The sequence below is a fragment of the Solanum tuberosum genome, unplaced genomic scaffold, assembly GCF_000226075.1.
Source record: "Solanum tuberosum cultivar DM 1-3 516 R44 unplaced genomic scaffold, SolTub_3.0 scf00141, whole genome shotgun sequence".
NCBI classification, from domain to species: domain Eukaryota; kingdom Viridiplantae; phylum Streptophyta; class Magnoliopsida; order Solanales; family Solanaceae; genus Solanum; species Solanum tuberosum.
Genome location: NW_006239075.1, coordinates 650,626 through 670,513, shown reverse-complemented (window position 1 = coordinate 670,513; position 19,888 = coordinate 650,626). Strand labels below are relative to the sequence as shown.

At 33.1% G+C, this 19,888-nt stretch overlaps 3 protein-coding genes across 5 annotated transcripts in view; all 3 read right to left on the bottom strand.

The window, feature by feature from the left end:
* The window catches only part of LOC102595903 (small RNA 2'-O-methyltransferase), a 9,639-nt gene extending 8,007 nt beyond the window's left edge, over positions 1 to 1,632 (bottom strand). Inside the window, exons 1-2 of one of the 3 annotated variants that reach the window (XM_006352940.2) lie at positions 1,438 to 1,632; positions 295 to 613 (exon numbers count right to left, since the gene is read on the bottom strand). In XM_006352940.2, coding sequence (XP_006353002.1) covers positions 295 to 567 — 273 coding nt within the window. In that variant the 5' untranslated portion in view covers positions 568 to 613; positions 1,438 to 1,632. The other 2 variants (XM_006352941.2, XM_015311153.1) reach the window with 2 other exon arrangements.
* A 3,632-nt stretch (positions 1,633 to 5,264) lies between these two features.
* On the bottom strand, positions 5,265 to 6,287 carry LOC102595566 (uncharacterized). The gene has a single exon (XM_006352939.2). It carries the CDS (start codon positions 6,285 to 6,287, stop codon positions 5,265 to 5,267), a length of 1,023 nt encoding a protein of 340 aa, XP_006353001.1.
* Positions 6,288 to 7,181: 894 nt separating this feature from the next.
* On the bottom strand, positions 7,182 to 13,409 carry LOC102595241 (fatty acid 2-hydroxylase 2-like). Its single transcript, XM_006352938.2, has 8 exons — positions 13,186 to 13,409; positions 11,322 to 11,391; positions 9,749 to 9,841; positions 9,355 to 9,551; positions 9,141 to 9,246; positions 8,444 to 8,590; positions 7,706 to 8,033; positions 7,182 to 7,276 (listed from the first exon to the last, which is right to left on the bottom strand). Exons 2-7 carry the CDS (start codon positions 11,370 to 11,372, stop codon positions 7,917 to 7,919), a joined length of 711 nt encoding a protein of 236 aa, XP_006353000.1. The 5' UTR covers positions 11,373 to 11,391; positions 13,186 to 13,409; the 3' UTR covers positions 7,182 to 7,276; positions 7,706 to 7,916.
* Positions 13,410 to 19,888: the final 6,479 nt, after the last annotated feature.

Sequence of the window (19,888 nt, the reverse complement as noted above, 5' to 3'; positions counted from 1 at the left end):
AAAATATACTCCCTCCGTTTCACAAAGAATGACCTGGTTTGACTTGGCACGGAGTTTAAGTAAATAAAGAAGACTTTTGAATCTTGTGGTCCTAAATTAAAGTTATGTCAAATGTACAAAATTGCCCTTAATCTTGTGGTCTTAAACATGCCACGTGGAAAGCAAAAAGTAAAATGTTACCAAAAAAGGAAAGAGGTCATTCTTTTTTGAAACTGACTAAAAAGGAAAGGAGGTCATTCTTTGTGAAACGGAGGGAGTATTTAAATAGCTCAAGAGCAGAGAGTAAGACAAAACCTGTTGTATAGCCTTCTCAGCAGCAGATTGCTCAGCATCCTTCTTTCTTCTGAAGGCTTCAGAGACTACTGAAAATTCTGGAAGTTGCAGAGAACAGCGAAAGAGGCAAGGACCTCTCTGAGGGATCACTAAACCAGGACATCCATTTTGTACGGCCTCTTGAACTTCCTCAACCTTATAGCATGCTTTAGTACCAAATCTCTGGTGTATGATAGCCTTAGGCGTGAAAGGTAATTTCTTTGGACCACTTGCTGGGCCTTTTCCATTTTCCATAGCTTTTCCAGGAGAATTGAATACTTATAACAATTCAACTCCTACACTGAAAAAGTGTTTTAGAACTAATTTCCATTGTGCATCATATATAAAGCATATTAACGCCAAGAACACAGTAAAATAGTAAATACCAACAATTCCCTAATTCGATTTGAATACTCATTCCATTGACAATAAGCCAAAAACAGGAGAAGTAACCAATCTCCATCCACATGTTAATACTTGATTCAACAGCTAATTAGATTCTAGGGAAATCATAACATGTTTAAACTTTTCGACAACAGCATGTTCAGAGTCCAAAAATAGATTCTTTTTTTAATTCCACCACACACAACATTATCAGAAACAAAAAAACCATGGAATACATATACCCTTTCTACAACCAAGCAATAACCATAGAATACATATACACACAGTATCAAAACACACTGCATTTATAGCAGGAATCTTATATGATTAACGAAAACTCTGCTTCTAAAGTGCCGTTTACATCTATAACAACACATTAACCAATCATTATTTCACCACTACAAAACAAAATCAGTTTCTGGGTCCTCACTCAAATGACAAGAATTCAAGAATCGGCAAAACGAACCAACAAACAAAAAGTTATGCTTGTGGGTTGAGTGGTTATCTTTGAAAGATACCCTCAAAAGGAAAAAGGGGCCCCAAGACTTACTTTACAAGATAGGCAAAATAGTAACAGAGAATCAAGAATGGCTGAAAAAAGATTGTACCTTTAACTTAATTGGGGGTAGAGGAAGGGTTACAAAGTGAGAATCAAACACCCATCAACAAGAAACCAAGAAAGATAGTAGCTATTACTGGCAATGATAACAAAAAATCAAGAAAGGGTGAAGAAGATAGTACCTAATACTGGCCAGGTAGATACACAAATGTGATTAGTGACATGCATAAATTGTGAATTTTGAAGAAGGGGTGGGGGGTGGGGGTAAAGGGGTACAAATAAAGGAAAGATTGTTGTGGGGAAAGAAAAAGGAAGAAGGAGGTTGAGGGGTTTTGGGAATTTGAAAAGATTATAATAATGGGAGTTAGGGGTTTTGGGTTTATGTGATGGACTCATAGACTATGGTGTAAATACAATAGAGAAAAAGAAGAACAAAAAATAGTATTCCTCTTTTACTAATTACTTCTCCACTTTTAAATTTACAGACCTATTAAGAAAATAATTATTTGCTTTTAACAGGAAATAAGGAAAAGTCTTGCCTTATTCAAGAGTATCGAGAAGAATAAGCATTACCTCGTACGTTTTCGTCTTAAGAGAAACAACCTCTGAATTCGTTCGGACGACATGGGCCCACAGTGCTACACACAAGAATGAATTGTTATGCGGTCGGTAAACTCTTTCCTTTCTGCAGACAGCCTATAGAATCGGATCACGTATTTTGAAATATGTCGTTACATCATGTACATGTATTCACCTTTCCATTATTTTTGATGTTCCTGCTCGTGGGGGACAGACAGGGAACCCCTTCCCGCGTCGCACGCGGCAAGGAAACCTTCAAGATCCCCGCCCGAATAATAATTTGACATTATAAATTTACCATTTTAGTCTATTAATTATGAAGTGGTTGAATTAAAAACTTAATATTGTCAAGAAGTTCTACAGTTTTCAAAGTAATTAATTGAGGGTATAATAGATAAATAAAAAATTATTTTTTCATGATTTGTCAAAATGGACAAGTAATTAGAAAAATTGGTATAATATTATCGCTATATATCAATTTTAGTTCATTGTATTTGGATTTGTTGAACTCGAGTGAGGGTCATTTGGAAACAACATATCTATTTTCACGAGATAATGGTAAGGTCTGCTACATTGTATCCTCTCCATATCCGACTTGTGAAATTTCATTGGTATATGTAAATACAAAAGAGAAGAAGAAGAAGAAGAAGAAGAAGAAGAAAGCACTTTTAGTCCTAGACAAACTCTCTCTACCTTCACGAGGTAATGGTAAGATGTACGTACATACATTTTTATATAACCTTTCTATACTTGATTTGCGAAATTTCATTGATTTATGTTATTGTTATCCAATTTTAATTCTTATATCATTATTCTAAACACATTTAATCTTTAATTAAATAAAATAGGAAATTTTAGTCCTTTAATCTAACTTGAAGTTGACATTGTTAGGTTAATTTCCCCTCCCCCCCCCCCATTTTTGAGATAATGATGGTTAGAGTAATTTGAAGAACCAATGAAGCAAATATTAGCTCAAACAATCTTTCTCCTATATCTTTACATTTTGATCAAGACTAATTTTGTATGTGAATTTAATGATAATGCTCCTCAAATATTGAGTAGGTTATTGCTTAATACCACGATAACAATAAATTTCATCCATTAATGTTTTCTTCTTCAAAGCTCTTTAAAGAGGGTTTTATACAAATCTAATTGTCTAAAAATCATTAAATAGTTATTATTTATATAATTACGGATTAAAAATTAAATGTGCTTAGATCAATAACATATGGGCCAAAGTTGAGATATAGCAATAATTCAAGGATTAAATATGTTATTTTCTCTAGAAATAAATCTATTCCCTAGACAAACACTTGGAGGGGAAAGATGGTTTTGCCGCGTTGGGAAAAAAATAGTTTTTTTACGAAAGAATAATGATGATTTACACTATATCTTTCAATATACAAGTTTATTGCTTAATTATAACTAACTAAAATTATTCGCGCCTAACGCGAGAATTTAATATCACGAAATTTATAAAATAATATTTAAAACCTATTGATTATTAAAACTAAAACACTATATTATCTTACATACAAGATTACGTAGTAAGGAACATAAATAATGTATGCAAATGATAACATCTTATCATTTATCCTCAATAACATAAGTATAAATTAGTGACTGTAAAATACATGTCAGGATCTGTAACAATAAAATAAAAAAGAAAAGGAAAAAATCAAGTCACTGAATACATAGTGTCCCCTTAAGGAAATTATTGTCCTCTAGTACCCGAGATTTAAAGGAATAGATCATCATGATAGAGTGATTCTATTCACCAGTGTATTGATACAAAAACAATGGTGTCAGTGAGCCACTCAATATGAGCAAAGTACACAAATATTTAATTGTGCGGAAGAAGAAGAAGAAGTTCAGAATTTTCGTAACCCTCTATTAATAGACAACAAATGGTAGTATGAACAAATGTTTATTGTGCCTTATTGGAAAGATCACAACTATTTGGAAAAGTTGAAACCCTTCGAAAAGGTCTCAACCTTTCATAAAAGTCACAACTTTTCATAAAAGTCGCAACTCTTCATTTAAAGTCACAACTTGTCATAAAAGTCACAATTCTTCATTAAAGTCACAATTTTTCATAAAAGTTGCAACTTTTCATGAAAGAGGAGGGCTAGTTTTGGAAATAAATAAATTAAAAGGGAATCTTGATTTGTGGAGGTGCCACATAGACAGACCTATGGTTCTCTTATATATATATACTCCCTCTGTTTCAAAAATAATGGTTTTCTTTCCTTTTTAGTTTGTTTAAAAAAGAATGATCTCTTTCCTTTTTTGGTAACATTTTAATTTCAGTTTTCCACGTTGCATGTTTAAGACCACAAGATTAAAGGGCAATTTAGTACATTTTACATAACTTTAATTTAGGACCACAAAATTCAAAAGTCTTCTTTATTTTCTAAAACTTCGTGCCAAATCAAACTAGACCACTCTTTTTGAAATGGAGGGTTAAGACATATTTTCTTTCTTATTTTTTAGTTAACCAAGGTTAAAATGATTAGCTATAAGTGTAAATATTCATTATAAATAAATATTTACGCTTGTAGGAACTGGTGTATCAAATAGGGCGTAATGGGGGATGGATGTAGCCTTTTGCCTAAAGATTCATTTAATTCACATGATTTTTATACGGATTATAAAAATAAAATCTTCTTAAAATATCAAAAGATAAAATATTAAATCCGAACACATAAGGCAATAAATTTAATGCTACTGATCCCATTAATTTAAATCCTGACCGAGATGATTAAGATTTCTTAATTATTAATCAAATATTTTAAATTTGAGCCCTACATAAAGTTTTGAATTACTTGAAACCATATAAATATTAGTCATCAAATAAAAATCTTAAAAAAAAGTTAATGCACCAACTTTCCAAGCATTTATGAAATTCTAGGCTGTAGAAGGTTTAAACTCCATCAGTACCATAATATTCCCTTCCTTTCGATCTATCAGAACAAATTAGGCTATTTATGGATCGATTTGAAAATAGCACGCTTATCTTGCTTTTCGTTCATTTTCGCCATGACCCTTTCCCTCTTCCTCCCTTTATGTAATTAAAGAAAACATATAAGTATAAAATCTGGTTTGGCTCGATGAACTTTCAGCTTATTGACGATGGTTCTTAAGCAATGTATATTCATCGTAATACTCAATTTTTCCTCCTCTGGATTAAAACCAACTTTTCTTTTTCCTAAAATACCTAAATTATTTTTATTTTAACACATGCTTATGCAATTTAACAACAACAAAAAATGAATGTCAAGAGTGATGGAAATATAAAATTTGGAGTTGTTAAATGCAATATAATCTCTTGTATCAGAAACTTTACAAGACATAATACAAAAATCTCCAGCTAAGGTTTAAGCAGCACTTCTCAGTAGAAGCAAACTAAACTATCTAAATGATCTGCAATTCACAGCTTTCTACAAATAAGTTGAAAAATTCTGACTAAAGTTTTGAGCAAAACTTGTTTTGACATCATGCACCATGTTACTGTAAACACAAGCGCGAAAATCCGGCCTCCGATAAGGCCAACAAGAACAACCAAAAGTAGGTCAATACTTGCTGAACTCTGCTCTTTTCTGGCTAAACTAGACACCTTCACAGTTGTTGCATCAAGCACTTTCTCAGGACTCTTTTGACAATCAAGTTTATCCTTTTCCTGAGTTTTAACATCACTTTCGCTTATTGCTATCGTCTTCCTTCTGAACTTCTTTGCAATAAATCTCTTGATCTTTGATTTTTGAGATTTCTTTCTCTTGGATTCCAACAAGTCACTTCTCAATTCTTCTTCTGTTGAGTCTATTCCTTCACGTATCAGATTATCATACCTACTGGACTCAGAGGAACTTAACTCTTCTTGCTGTAATTGCGCTTTAAAAACGCGATCTTTTTCTTCTAACTCAACCATTTTGACTCCAGAGGATCTCCAAACCTGCTGTACCATCGAAAGACTCCTCCTTTGTGCTCCTGCAACAGGCATGATCCATCTATATACGCGTTCACCCGAATACTCAAAGAAGTACAACAAGAAAGCTGACATTGTCATTCCCATTACAAGCTTCTTTGTTCCTAAAACCAAAACCACCACCAGAAAGACCTTCAGAAGCGCTATAAACACCATATTTTTATCAACAGCTTCATCAAGATCAAATCTTTCATCTTTTTCCTGACACCCCTTTAACTCAGACCTCTCAATTATGCAACATACCGGGGAAGGTGAAGTCGAAAGAGAGCTTAAAGGGGGCTCAGCCACCACTGGTGGAGCCCTCTTTTTCTTGGAAGATTTCATGAACTTTCGACGATTCTTGACAAAAAGATCCACAAGGGAAGAGGGGAAACCAGTTTCCACCATGAAAGGAGATTGAGAATGAACATGGTCCTTCACCAATTGAGATATACTTGTCTTCTTCAACTTCTTCCATGGAAAAGACATGTTTGAAGATAATACAAATTCAGACTCAATAAAAATTCCCTCTAAATATTTAGTATCTGAGACAAGAAGCAAGAATATAACAAGGGTCAAGACATTATAGTGTTGGACTGTTGAAACATGGCATGATCTTGGACAATAATATAGATGGAAATGAAGATTTATGTCTGGTCACGCGTATCTATTCGAAAATAAAAAAATTATTTTGGAAGAAACAGAGAAGGAGAGAGGAGAATTTAAAGAGATATTTCAATTAGGCATGCTTAACTTCTCAATCAATGGGGGAAGGTGCTGTGAAGCATAAAGTAGAAACACTATAATTAAGAGGTCCTACTATGGTGCCAAAACTTTCTCTTTTTTTTCTTTTCAATGTACCTACAGGCAACACTCTCCACCTCTGTTTCAATTTGATTGACCTATTTTGAATTGACACAGAATTTATAAGAAAATAAAGAACACTTTTGAATTTTGTAGTATCAAACATGTCATATGGAAAGTTGAAATTAAAAAAGGAAAGAGTCGTTCTTTTTAAAACGGACTGAAAATGAAAGTAGGTCAGACAAATTGAAACGAGGGAGGATTAAATATCTTTTGTTTTCACAGCGTGTGTTTGTATTCTTTCTCATGTGGGGGAGGAAAGAGAAGATTAGGTTAGAAGCAACATTATGCCTCATGATACATATGCTTTATATGAAAAAAGATATTCCCACACTCAAATAATTCCATTACATTTGTGATGTGTGCGTAAACAATTAGAATTGATGCACTCCCACTTGTAAATTGTCACACTCCTCCAAGTATACTTTTTTTTATTTTTGAAGACAAAATAGTTCTGTTTCCTTTCTAACAATCCAGTTAATCAAGTTACTACACAGAGAGAAAAAAAAAGAGAATTTGTTGCCATGCATCAACAGAATTTTTCTAATTGCCAAACTGGTACAAGGTACAAATAAATGGCCAACATACAGCCCAATGATAAACATAAATACAACCTAGATGGACTGATGAGCACAATGTTTCGCAGCACGGTTACGTAACCCTTACACAAGTTGTCACAAGGATGAATGCCAAGTTCCAATTAAACTGTAGCATGAACATAGTGGCAAAATGAAAAAACTGGAACTGGATTTTAAAGAAAAAATAATAATTCTAACCCTTCTAATAAAAAGTGATTAGTGCTGTGATTCTCCTATCCGAAGGGAATCATCTGTTCTTGGCTGATTTTGAATGTGGTAGCGTTCCAAACACTTTGTCCCAGAAGGAGGAGGTGATACCAAAACCTTTGTTCTGGATACGGAAATGATGATTCAAGTGATATTTCTGTGAAAGAAGGGCAAAAGATCAGTAGTTAGGATCATATAACAGGTTAAGAATACTGCATCTTATCGTGATTCATAAATTGAGATGAAAATATCAACAACCTAGATGGACTGATGAGCACAATGTTTCGCAGCACGGTTACGTAACCCTTACACAAGTTGTCACAAGGATGAATGCCAAGTTCCAATTAAACTGTAGCATGAACATAGTGGCAAAATGAAAAAACTGGAACTGGATTTTAAAGAAAAAATAATAATTCTAACCCTTCTAATAAAAAGTGATTAGTGCTGTGATTCTCCTATCCGAAGGGAATCATCTGTTCTTGGCTGATTTTGAATGTGGTAGCGTTCCAAACACTTTGTCCCAGAAGGAGGAGGTGATACCAAAACCTTTGTTCTGGATACGGAAATGATGATTCAAGTGATATTTCTGTGAAAGAAGGGCAAAAGATCAGTAGTTAGGATCATATAACAGGTTAAGAATACTGCATCTTATCGTGATTCATAAATTGAGATGAAAATATCACTTCAACACAACCCCAGTTCACAATAAATCCCAGGCAGACGCTTCTTTATTACCCTAAAGACAGGATTGAACCACAAACTATAACCTGAAACAACAGTCTCAACTCTCAAGTACCACAAGTGAAAACATAATTTGCGATGGTATAACAAATCTCCTGTTAGTAGTTGAAAAGGTTAAACAAAGAAACCAGCAGGGTCTAAAAAGCATCTTCTCAAACTGACACATTATTACACCTGTCAGGAGACATCACAAAAAACTAACTGAAAACCCACAATGAAGCCGTTAGGGAGGTGTTAACAAACATATCCTCTTACCTTAAGATTTTTAGGCACTTCAACTGTTGGTTGCCCGTGATGCAAGTAGTAGTGGGTTACATCATACATAACATAGCCCAATAAACCGCCTCCAAACAAAGCAGGAGCAGTAGTGGGAGTTGCCAGGAGTTTGATCAAGTTCCAGAACTGCAATTACAAAGTACAGTATCAAAAGTTGTGGGAAAAGCAAATAATCATTGTTCTTTAGCACACTCCCAAAATTCAGTACAAGTATAGTCGTGATCAATGTCATTTGGGGAAAGAAAATAATAAGAGCCTATGATTTTCAACTTGCAACATTTTGTATATGAACTACCAACTTTGACTAGCTGTTGATGTAGGCTAGTATTATATTCCTTTAGTTGCTATGGCCATGTTGACTTTTCCAAAATTAAACTAGAATTTGTCAAGTGGATTTTCAAGTAATATCTGATGTATACCCTCCAAGTGCTTAATTCTTTTTAGTGTTTTTCCTCAATTATTAGGCAGATAAAATGGCCTTGCCAATACGTTGCTTGACCTCTGAAAACCATATGTAGCAACAATCCAGGAATGGAGAGAGTAATTATCTTTTATTTCACGAAAAGCGGTTTTAACCATTTGAAACTGGGATCTTCTAGATTTGTGTGAAATTACAAAAAAAAAAGGTTCTCAGGTTAAAATATAAAACGATGCCAAGATATTAAATCCAACATACTGGTACAAGGAGAATAGCCGTTGCAGCAGGAGGAAAAACCAGCCGTAGACCATCCATGGGATGCTTATGATGACAGCCATGAAGAAGATAATGAATAGTGTTTCCCCTGTAACAAAAGATGAGTTTAAGCACACAGGAATAAAGAACCTGAAGCAGAGGGCTAAAAGAACATTCCCTTCTCAGGTTACTAAAAAAGAACAGAGAGAGCACTAACCAATAGCTCCTTGTATTGATGTGGAAAAGAAAACGATGAAGAGTGTATTCCATCAGTGTCCAGATGAAAATGCCAAAACCAACCATCAGTGCCACCTCTGGAACAGTACGACCCATATGGATAGACACAGAGATGCTATAGCACACAACTGGAAGCCATATGGTAGGAATTGCCCACCAAACTGTGCGAGTCAGAAACTGTTTCACAAATTAAAGGTATCAATACCTTATGTACATAGTGAGATGATGTGAAAATGAATTATTTCACGTGGGGTGGGGTATTTGTATGGTACACACTCTAGCAAGTTTTATATCAATCTTGCCTTACATAGACACGTATGGAAAATGAAAATTCAAGCTAAAAGAAAAATGAATAATTCTAACAGTAACTATACCTCCCAAAAATCACTTTCAAAAAATCGAGGACCTTCCTTGCTGACAATGGGCTGGTGAACCCACTCTTGATAAGCTTCTCCAAGGTGGCCAACCTGAGAGCACATTTGAGGAGTCAAAAAATACAAGTAGTAATAAGACGGTTTATTTACTAATTTCAGTCAGAATAGAGAGATTTGGGCCAAGGAACCTGTTAGACATGACAAAGAAGACTTTGCAAAAACTTTATCGAACAAAAAAAGAAGAGGAAGAAGAAAAAGTGCTTGCAACAGTAAAACCATATATAATTTCCCATCTGAAAGATGATGAGAAGGAAATACATCACCACATATTATTCTTTTCTGCCATTGTTTTTTTTTAATTTTCTGTGTACTTTGACAAGTAGAACAAAGAAATACATTATGGAACAAAACAAAATGATAAGGCAAATGTATCTGCTAGTACGTACTGGAATAATCTTAATTACATAATGAAAAACCCTGATGATTATCAGCAAAGAAGATCAAGGGAGAGAAGGTAAACCTTACAGACACATGTGCAGATCTAAATAAAAGATTCATCATCCATCCCAAAAAGAAAAACAAAGTTTGGAGTATGACGGTCAAATGGTCTACTTTTCGGCAGACATTTTGACACTGCTTCATTTTTTTATTTTTTTTTATGACAAGGGAAATCCGCAGCTGCTACCCTTTGGGTGTGCGCCTTTGGGTGCGCACAGGGTAAAACCCCCGCTTCTATGCAATAGCTCGCAAACCATATAGGAGAGGTAACCCGCACTAGGCAAGCCTGGTGCGACGAGCTTGACCCAGAAGGCAAATCCCTTGCTTTCGCTGGCAAGGGGTTTCGAACTTGAGACCTCCAACATGGAAGTTCGGGCCACCCCGAAGGGTCTGCTTCATTAATTTTATTAACCTCTTAGAAACTACATATAAGAATACCCTCCATCACATTTTATAGTGAATGCACTTCCTTAACTGTATACAGAGTTTAGGATGTCAATTTCGCCCGTGTACTATATTAATGAGAGTGGAGGAAAATAGTGAAGTAATGACCAAAAAGTGAGTTTCATAGAGAAAGCATCATATGAGAGTTGAAAAGCTAAATAGTTAATGAGTTTGAAATTCTTGCAACTTTAAGAATAATATAGAGAATAATATTTAGCAGTAGAACTCCATCAAATATTTTGAAATGCCCCAAATGGTAAGAGTGTCATGTAATTGGAGCAAATAGAATACTACACAACAACTACTACTACTACACCTTAATCCTAAGCTAGTTGGGGACATGGAGTATGGTATATGAATCCTTACTAGAAGTTTCTATATTTTGTAGTGGCATATATATTTGAAATTGGATTAAGAGACTTCTAGAAAGCATAAGACCAAGAGTAAACATATTAATGTGGCTAAATATAGTCCCAACTCCCAACTATTAGGTGGACTAAAAATATTTTTAAAAATTATTTAATAAATTTGAGAAGAAATGTAGTTAAAAAACCATTGACTTCCCAAGTTACGTATCAAATAAAATAGGACGGAAGAAAATAAATATAAGATGTAGATTGTAGAGTTTTACCTGGTATACAAGTGGCTTATCTAAATCCACAGTGAAGCCTTGTGCAACCATCGTGGACAGCAGCTAATTGCTAGATATAGCAAAGGAAACAGAAAGTAGTTAGAAGGCTGCTAAGATATGGTTCTACATGAAATATTCGATAAGAAGTTCAAGAGCACCTATTGAGATGAGAACAGTTCCAATAAAGAAAATAGAAGACAGATCATATAGCCACCCACAAGGTGCTATTTGATGATTTTATCTTTAAAAATGTACTCGTTAATATTCCCAGCAGTCTTTTGTAACTTTTGGTTTTGGTACCTTCTTGGTACTTGGTCAATAAACCTTTACCTTATAAAAAAAAATAAAAAAATTTACTCGTTAATACATCTTGGCGCTTCGTGAGTTATTCCATCTCTTTGGGCACTTAAACTAATTAAGTAGCTCCACGATTGAGTCCAGACAAGATTTCATGTTATATTTACTTGAGGGTGCTCTTGGAGAACTACTAACTCAACCAAAAATAGTTAGGCTTACTTCATTGCAACTATTATCCAGGAAAATTTTGGTAAACTGTGCAATGCATATTTCCTTTTTTATATGAGACAAGCGTATTTGATCAAGCAAACATCAAACAACTTATATATGATATCAAATGAAATTGTAAAAATCAAGAAAAAAGAAGCGATAAGTCCAAATATTATTGTTTAGCATTTGACCTATTCCCAAAGTATCTACCTCCTAAACTTAAAGGTCAAATTTAGACAAGGAAAGCAGCAAGAGTAAGAGTGGAGATTTATTATGTCAAAATATGTGGTCCCCGAAGTAAAAGTAAAATGCTCCGACTAGATTGAAGTTTTACTAGCATACGATAGGAAAATTAAAAAAATTTAAAGGGGAAATGAGGAAGTTATTAGTTACCGTGGAATAGACAAACAACGGCAAAATATGGTGCAACTCTGCTTGTTTCATTTCTGTTCTTAACTACTAGTAATATCTTTTAAATGGCTTAGGTGAACTGGTCTTATTTATCAAGTTGCTCTCGTTCAAATGAAACAACGGTAAGAGCTTCAAAGGAACCATAAATTGTAGATAAACAAGACAGAAAGAAAGATTGCAGAAAGTATCAAACCAGCCTAGAATATTTTAAAAAATTCCCTCAATCACACAAGAAATTGATTTTCATAACATTCAGTTTATAGAAGAATGCATCAATTTTTCAGTATATCAGTCTTAGCACATTGGGAGAAAAAAAATACTTGAAAATGATCTCCTTTACAAACATGAGATGAATGTATCAGGAAGCTACATATACTTGCAGAGTACTGCTAATTACTTTGTACAGGCAGAGAAAATTCATACATTCTCCAGTCACCTTCAAACTGTCATTTTTATGTTCCTTTGGCCCAAAAAAAAAAGGATAACAAGAAAGAAAACATAATTGATTAGTTAAATCACACCATATATCTGATAATGTTAGAACCCCAATTCATAAAATACACAAAAGCAACTTGCTTAAAATCAAATACTTGGATCAGTCATGACATTTATAAGCCTCTAATTCTTCAAGTAAACATCATGAATTACATCAAAACCCTTGTAGATACATAAGGAACTTCAACAATTCAATTTACAAATCTACAACACCAACAACATACCCATTGAAATCCCACAAGTGGGGTTTTGGGAGGGTGCACACCTTACCACTACCTTGGATACAATTTACATGTAAAGATTCAATTTTTTTTTGTTCCACAGTGCACATTCACACCACCAGATATAAAAAAGACATAAATCTCAAAACCCCAAATACTCTAACAACAGAGATCTATTTCATAAATGGCCAAAACCCAGCCATAACAAAGAGAATCAAGAAGATACTTACATAGAAATATGCAGATTTTTTTCTCAATTGAAAGGATCCCTAAGTGGTGTCTCTCTATGTGCAGACCACAAAACACTCTACTGCTGGCTGTATGATGTTGATTGAATATTTTTAGGAGTTGTTTACTTTACCTTTTCTACTCATTTTGCTTCAGTTTATATTGAAAGATATCGACCGCATATTACTTGTCTTGGGGCAATTGGGTAAAAATACGGCAAACACTTGCCAGTCTGGTCACAACTCACCCATCCTGTATGTGCCTCCAATATATTACTAAGCAACTTTGAATTTTTCAATAAATCGCACTAGACAAGTTTGATGTAACAAGCTTGATCGAAAGGATCGATATGAGAATCAATTTCTGCTCTCCCTTGTAAGATACTACTTGTTGTATCAAGTCACCTATTATTTCTCATTATTTTAATTTAAATGAGGAATTAAATAATCTCAAGACTAATTTAATAGAATAACTTACAGATTTTTCAGTAATTTAAGAGCTAATTACTTAGACACACGCAAGTTTATAATATTATGAATCTAATTACTAGATTTTGGTACATTTAGATACGTTTAGATATATGTATCTCATATACATGAGGTCAAAATTAGGGTGTAATTTGTTTTAGATACACGGTATCTAAGTGTATTTGCATGTATTTGGGATATATAGACAAATCTCTCTAGTCTACCTCCCATTTTGCTTATCACTCTCCTATGTATCAGGTATCCTAGATACATGTGAATCACAACAAATACATAAAGATACATGTATCTAGTCTGATTCGCATGTATCTGAGATACATAGACAAATCTCACTCATCTACCTTCTGTTTCCGTTCGTCTCTCTTCCTATTTCAGTGTATCTGGTAGCAAACATATGAATCTAAGAGCATGTTTGGCATTGTTGTTGGGAGTCCAGAAGCACTTATTTTGATGGAAAAAAAATTGTTTTTTTGAAAAATTAGGTATTTGGCAAATCAGTAAAATTGTTTTTTCTTTGTTGGGAAGAAGCTAAAAAATTTTGCTTATTAAAAAAAGCAGAAGCAAAGAATTATTTATTTCAAGACTAAACTATCTCTTCTATATATACATATTTACCAATATATCTCTAATTATTTAATTAACATATCTCATAAGTTTGATTAAGTTTTATTTAAGAATTTTATATTTTATTTTACGTTTATGTATTATTATTTTATTTATTATATTATGTATTGTATTGCACAAATAGTAAAAAGATAACTCCGGGAGAATTAAATATTCATTTTTTAAAAATACACTGCAACAATTATGTACTTGTATATTTTAAATATATACAATTCATATTTTGTATACAATGATTAAAAAAAACAATGAATTACATAGTAATGTTATAAACAATACGATGTATCATACATGCTGGTCTTTTTAAAAAAGAATTAAAATGATAGAGTTATAATAATATGTAAAAATTGTCGGATAGATTGTATTTGAACCTTGTGGTTCTTATAAGAAAAATAAAATTGTCTTAATAAAAAATAAATTGGAAAATAGTCTTAGTGGATGGTGATTATAATATGTGTCGTTTTATAGAAAATTAGAAAATGATTTTAAGTATAGTCTAAAAAATTATACACCTAGTTGTTTTGGTCCTTCGATAATCAACAAAAAATGTTCTTCTTTTAGTACACTTAGACCGTAAGAAAAGGGGTTCAACGAGAAACACATCTATCTTTGGAACTTGAATTGCTAACTAATCTAATATCCTATCAAAGAAGATGAACTTGCGGGTAATATACTGTATGTAAAACTGGCAGGCTTCGAAAGTGCACAATTCTGCCCCCTTCACCCATGTTGAGTCACAGGCAACGCCTCAGAAGTTCTTTTTTCTTTTCATAGTAAGATAGTTCAAACAAGTTTTATATATATATATATATATATATATTTGTATATTGTTAGAAATCAATATGATATTTTGTTCATGCCAATCTTTGAAAGTGACCTTTAAAATACTCCGTACCTCAAGTCATGATAGCTTGTCGATAACTCGAGTAATTACATTGTTGAATGATTCCCAAATCAAGATTGCCATAGCTTGAGATAAGCAGCTCTTGGTAAATTGGACACATATGGATCCATGTACTTGTAAAGACTTTGGATCCACTACAAATGTTGTTTAGATCCCTTAGTTGAATCTCATTTCACTATGAATTGTATGTTGTGTTGTCACGCTTCGAAACTATACTCTAGACATAACATTTTATAGAAAACCAATGTTTGTTCTAACTAACTCGGGAGTGGTCTTCCCATATACACTAGTTGTTGATGATATGCGGGTATACCGTTGATCAATATGATTTTACTATGAATAAATTCTATCGAGTCGATATAATGGGCTCGGATAACTAGGGTTTTGCCTCTGAAAAATAATTGAACGAAGAATTGAATCCGAGTTGGGTCATTTCTCATTCTTTTTTTGATACGGGATAAAAAATCTTGATGAGATGAAATTTTATCAAGCTTACGTTGGTTTATGGTGGAGTTGCGGAAGTTGTAGCCGATGGTGTGACGACGGTTGTAGATGGCATCGATAATTAAAGTGAAGTGAAAAAAGGGTTAATGATAAGCTAAAATTTCTAGGTTGTAATGAAAAGAACAGAGGTTTTGTTAAAAACTTAGAGAAAAGATTCAAAATTATAGGACTAAAAAGTAAAAAGAGAGAATGGTCATTAATGTATGGGCTTTGGTCTTTTTTTTTCCCCAAGTAAATTGTAAATATTACATTTTTTCAGCAAAATTAAAGCTCATTCCATTCCCAACTTCGAAAAGTCTAATGATCTGGCCCACTTACACAAACTAAATCAGCTAAAATACTCTCATTTCTCACATCCATCCTCTTGTCCAATTACAATGTAACAACCCTATCAACCCTTAACAAGACCCGTCGGTTCTTGTCCAAATTGATGGATTAACAACAATGGTGCCACTCTCATAACCTCCACATCGTCTTTTCTTCATTTTCAAAACTATAAAATACCATTATTTTTTGGTTAAATATCTAAGCTTGAAGCTCTTTTATTGACTTAGAAATTATGTACAAAATTGGCCCGATGAGCCCAAAGAGAAAACAAAAAAACAACTGGCCCAGTCCAAAAAGTGAAACGGCCATCCTTTCTTAAATATCACCGTAGAAGCTAGGGTTTTAAAATTGAGCTACTTATTCTCCTCTCCAGTGTCGCCGTTGGTAGTTGTTACCAACTCCACCTTTCTCCTTCTTATGCGATGGATCATCAACGTCTTCCTCTTCTTTATACCGTCATTCATCTTTCTAAGCTCGCAGAGGTGGACCTCCACTATCTTTTGCACTTTTCCCCTTTTCCTTATTTCTTCTGACCTTTTTTTCCTCCATTGTAGAGATTTGCTGCGGTGGATGAAATGGTTACCAATGTGGTTTTGATAGAGCGGCAAAAGGCCATCGCCTCTACTGTAGCTCCGAATATAAAAGGAAAAGCTCATAAAAATCATCGGATTCAAGCTTTGTCCATGGGATTTTCATTATTAATGATCTAAAAGACATCCTCCATCTCTCTTTCAGTTTGAAAAGGTAACCCCGTCTCCCTTGTTTATTTCTCTTCGCCATTAATCTCTATCACTTTCCTTTTGTGCGATCAATCTTTTCACTGATATGAAATTTTAAATTTTGAATTCACTAAACTTTTTGAAGAAGTTGTTATGCCCAAAACATACCTTATATAAGGAGTCCTTGTTCACCCCTTTAAATGTCTATAGTTGCAAACTTTTATTAATAGATCTATAATTATGAAATCATTTTAGTTGACACGTTTTGTTTTTGAATTTTTTTATGACAAAGTACTTTATTTCATAATTTTTGTACCTTTGAAGTATTTATCATTTTTAGAATAGAATAAATGACTTAGTCTTGCCTTCTTCTTCCTTTATGGATGGAGAGAGGCCCCTTTAGCTTCAGGGGGAAATTCCTATGTCTTTCTTTCATCCTCTCTGTCTATGGCCTATGCCAATTGAATCTCGAGAGTGGATGGTTGATCGCCGCCTCCTTACACTGCTATGAAATAACCATCATTAATTGCAACAACTTGATAATAACATCAATTATTCAAGTCCCGAGATAAAATTTTGTAGTCATAATGCATAATAGTGACTAAAAACATAATATCACACATTTTTGCTTTCATAATTGATAAGATTGAACTTTAACACTTAACATTGTTCTATATGTACTGCTCGTTCACATAATGTAACAAATACAAAGAGAATATTGAAAATATATAGCAAGGATTAGGCTACAAAAAGGTAATATCGATTACTAATACTTATTCTAGATCAACGAAAGGTACTTGAAGCAAGTAAAGAAAGAAATTTCAATTGCTATTTGGAATATCGTAATCTTAGAAGAATATCATAATTGATTTCTCTCTATAAAATATAGTAAATTGATTGTATTATATCTTTAAAGATAGTAGGATATATAATTGATTCTAACTGATTTAGATACCTCTTATATCTTTATTCCTTTCTTGGTCATCAAGACTATCATGTATATATGTATGCATAACTTTTATTAATAAGATCAACAAGCATTAGCTTTCACTGCAACGGTTTTATGGTATCGAAGGTAACGCCAAAAAGGCTCTCTTAATCCTGCACTTTTTTTCTCCTCAAACAGTCTCAGGGTGTTAGCTCCGATACCATAAAACAGTTGCATTGAAAGCTAATGCTTATTGATGTTATTGATAAAAGTTGTGCATACATATATACATGATAGTCTTGATAGTCAAGAAAGGAATAAAGATATAAAGTATCTAAATCAGTCAGAATCAATTATATATCCTACTATCTTTAAAGATATAATACAATCAATTTACTATATTTGATAGAGAGAAATCAGTTGATATTCTTCTAAGATATAAAAAGCAAACAACTTAAAATAATTTCAAGCCAAACAAGAAAGGTGCAAGTATTGAACATATGAAGAAAGAACTCAAAAAAGCTAATAAATGTTTTTATTTGATTCAACAATTTATAATTGCAATAGAAAGTTGTAATAAATTCTTTCTGTTTTTGAGCTCTTTGGGATTCAATTATTCGTTTGATCATTTCCCAAAGGCAAAATCTTAGTTATCCGAGCCTATTCTATTGACTCAGTAGAAGTCATTCAGAATAAAATAAAGTTGATCACTAATATATACACAAATCATCAACGACTAATATACATGGAAAGGCAGTTCCTAGTCGGTAGGAATAAACTGCCTTTTGGATTGGGCTCCCTCTCTAGAAGGTGGTTTGTTTCTTTAGAGTGCGTGTATTTGTTTGTTCAATGATAATATTCATAATTAATTGGAAAAAAAAAGAAGACCAAAACCCACACATTAATTATCTTTGACCATTTTCACTTTTTAGTTCTACAAATTAGATCTTCTCTCTTAAAAAACTTTAATGATATCCTCGTTATTTTTTTTATTACAATTTAGATATTTTGGCTTACAATAAAAAAAATCCACTTCACTTTAACATGATCGGTTTCTAACAACCGCCACACCACCGACTACAACCTCTACAACTATAGCTGCAGAGGTTGTAGCTAGTGGTGCGACAACGGTTACAATATTGAAAATGACAATTGGCATCGATCATGTCAAAGTAAAAAAAAGGTTTTATGATAAGTCAAAATTTCTCAATTGTCATAAAAATGACAAGAGGTTTCATTAAAACTTAAGAGAGAAAGTCTATTTATAAAATTAAAATGTGAGAATGGTCAAAGATAATTAATATATAGACTTCGGTTCCTCTTTTTTCTCAATAAATATTAAATATTGTCATTTTTTTCAGCAAAATTGCAGCTCATTCTATTCCCAATCCCGAAAAGTCTTGATGACCCAATCCAATTACACAAATTAAATCAGCCTAAAATACCCCTAATTCCTCACATTCATCCTCTTATCCAAATTCAAATACCACATCACTTTTTCCCTTAAATTTTGGATGGTTAAGTTTTCTTAATTCCGTATGTGTTTAACTATCATGAATAATGAGTCATTTTGTGATTATACGCTACTATTTGAAAAACATGTTTATATTTGTTTGATAGTTATATTAAATGAAGATCCCAAAGAAAAACATTGTTAAATCTGGACATATATTTTTATTATTTTAAAGTTATCATCTAAAATTAGTTACTCTTCTTATGTCTTTAGGATAGCTTTCCGTATTTTTTTAAATCACTACTATTCTAGGTGATTTTAGCTAGCGTTAGATCATAGATTCTTAAATATTTTTGACAAGATATTTTTGAGTGAAATTTATCTATGTGTTTGATCATAATTTTTAGGGAAAATATTTGTCAAGAAATATGATTTTTACTCATAAATTTTTAAAACTATTTAAAATACCATAAGTTTGTATTCTCATTTTATAATAAATATGTTTTGTGAAAAGTCATGACTAGGGGTGTTCACGGGTTGGTTTGGATCGGTTATTGGTCAAAACCAAAACCAAACCAACTTAATCGGTTTTAAAATTATCAAAACCAAACCAAACCAAATATAATATACATTTATCGGTTTGGTGATTATCGGTTTCAGTTTGGTTTGGTTCGGTTATTCGGTTATTAACCATACACAAAAATAAAAGAAACAATTCATTTAAAATGTGAAAAAAGTGACAACAATCCATTCAAAACGAAAAA

Bases quoted from the DNA above. Each gene is read 5' to 3' on its own strand.
- LOC102595566 (XM_006352939.2), bottom strand. From the start codon at position 6,287: ATGTCTTTTCCATGGAAGAAGTTGAAGAAGACAAGTATATCTCAATTG.
- LOC102595241 (XM_006352938.2), bottom strand. From the start codon at position 11,372: ATGGTTGCACAAGGCTTCACTGTGGATTTAGATAAGCCACTTGTATAC. The intron at 9,842-11,321 runs GTAAAACTCTAC...ATGTGCTCTCAG, and splicing joins ATAAGCCACTTGTATACCAG to GTTGGCCACCTTGGAGAAGC. The intron at 9,552-9,748 runs GTATAGTTACTG...TTTGTGAAACAG, and splicing joins TTGAAAGTGATTTTTGGGAG to TTTCTGACTCGCACAGTTTG.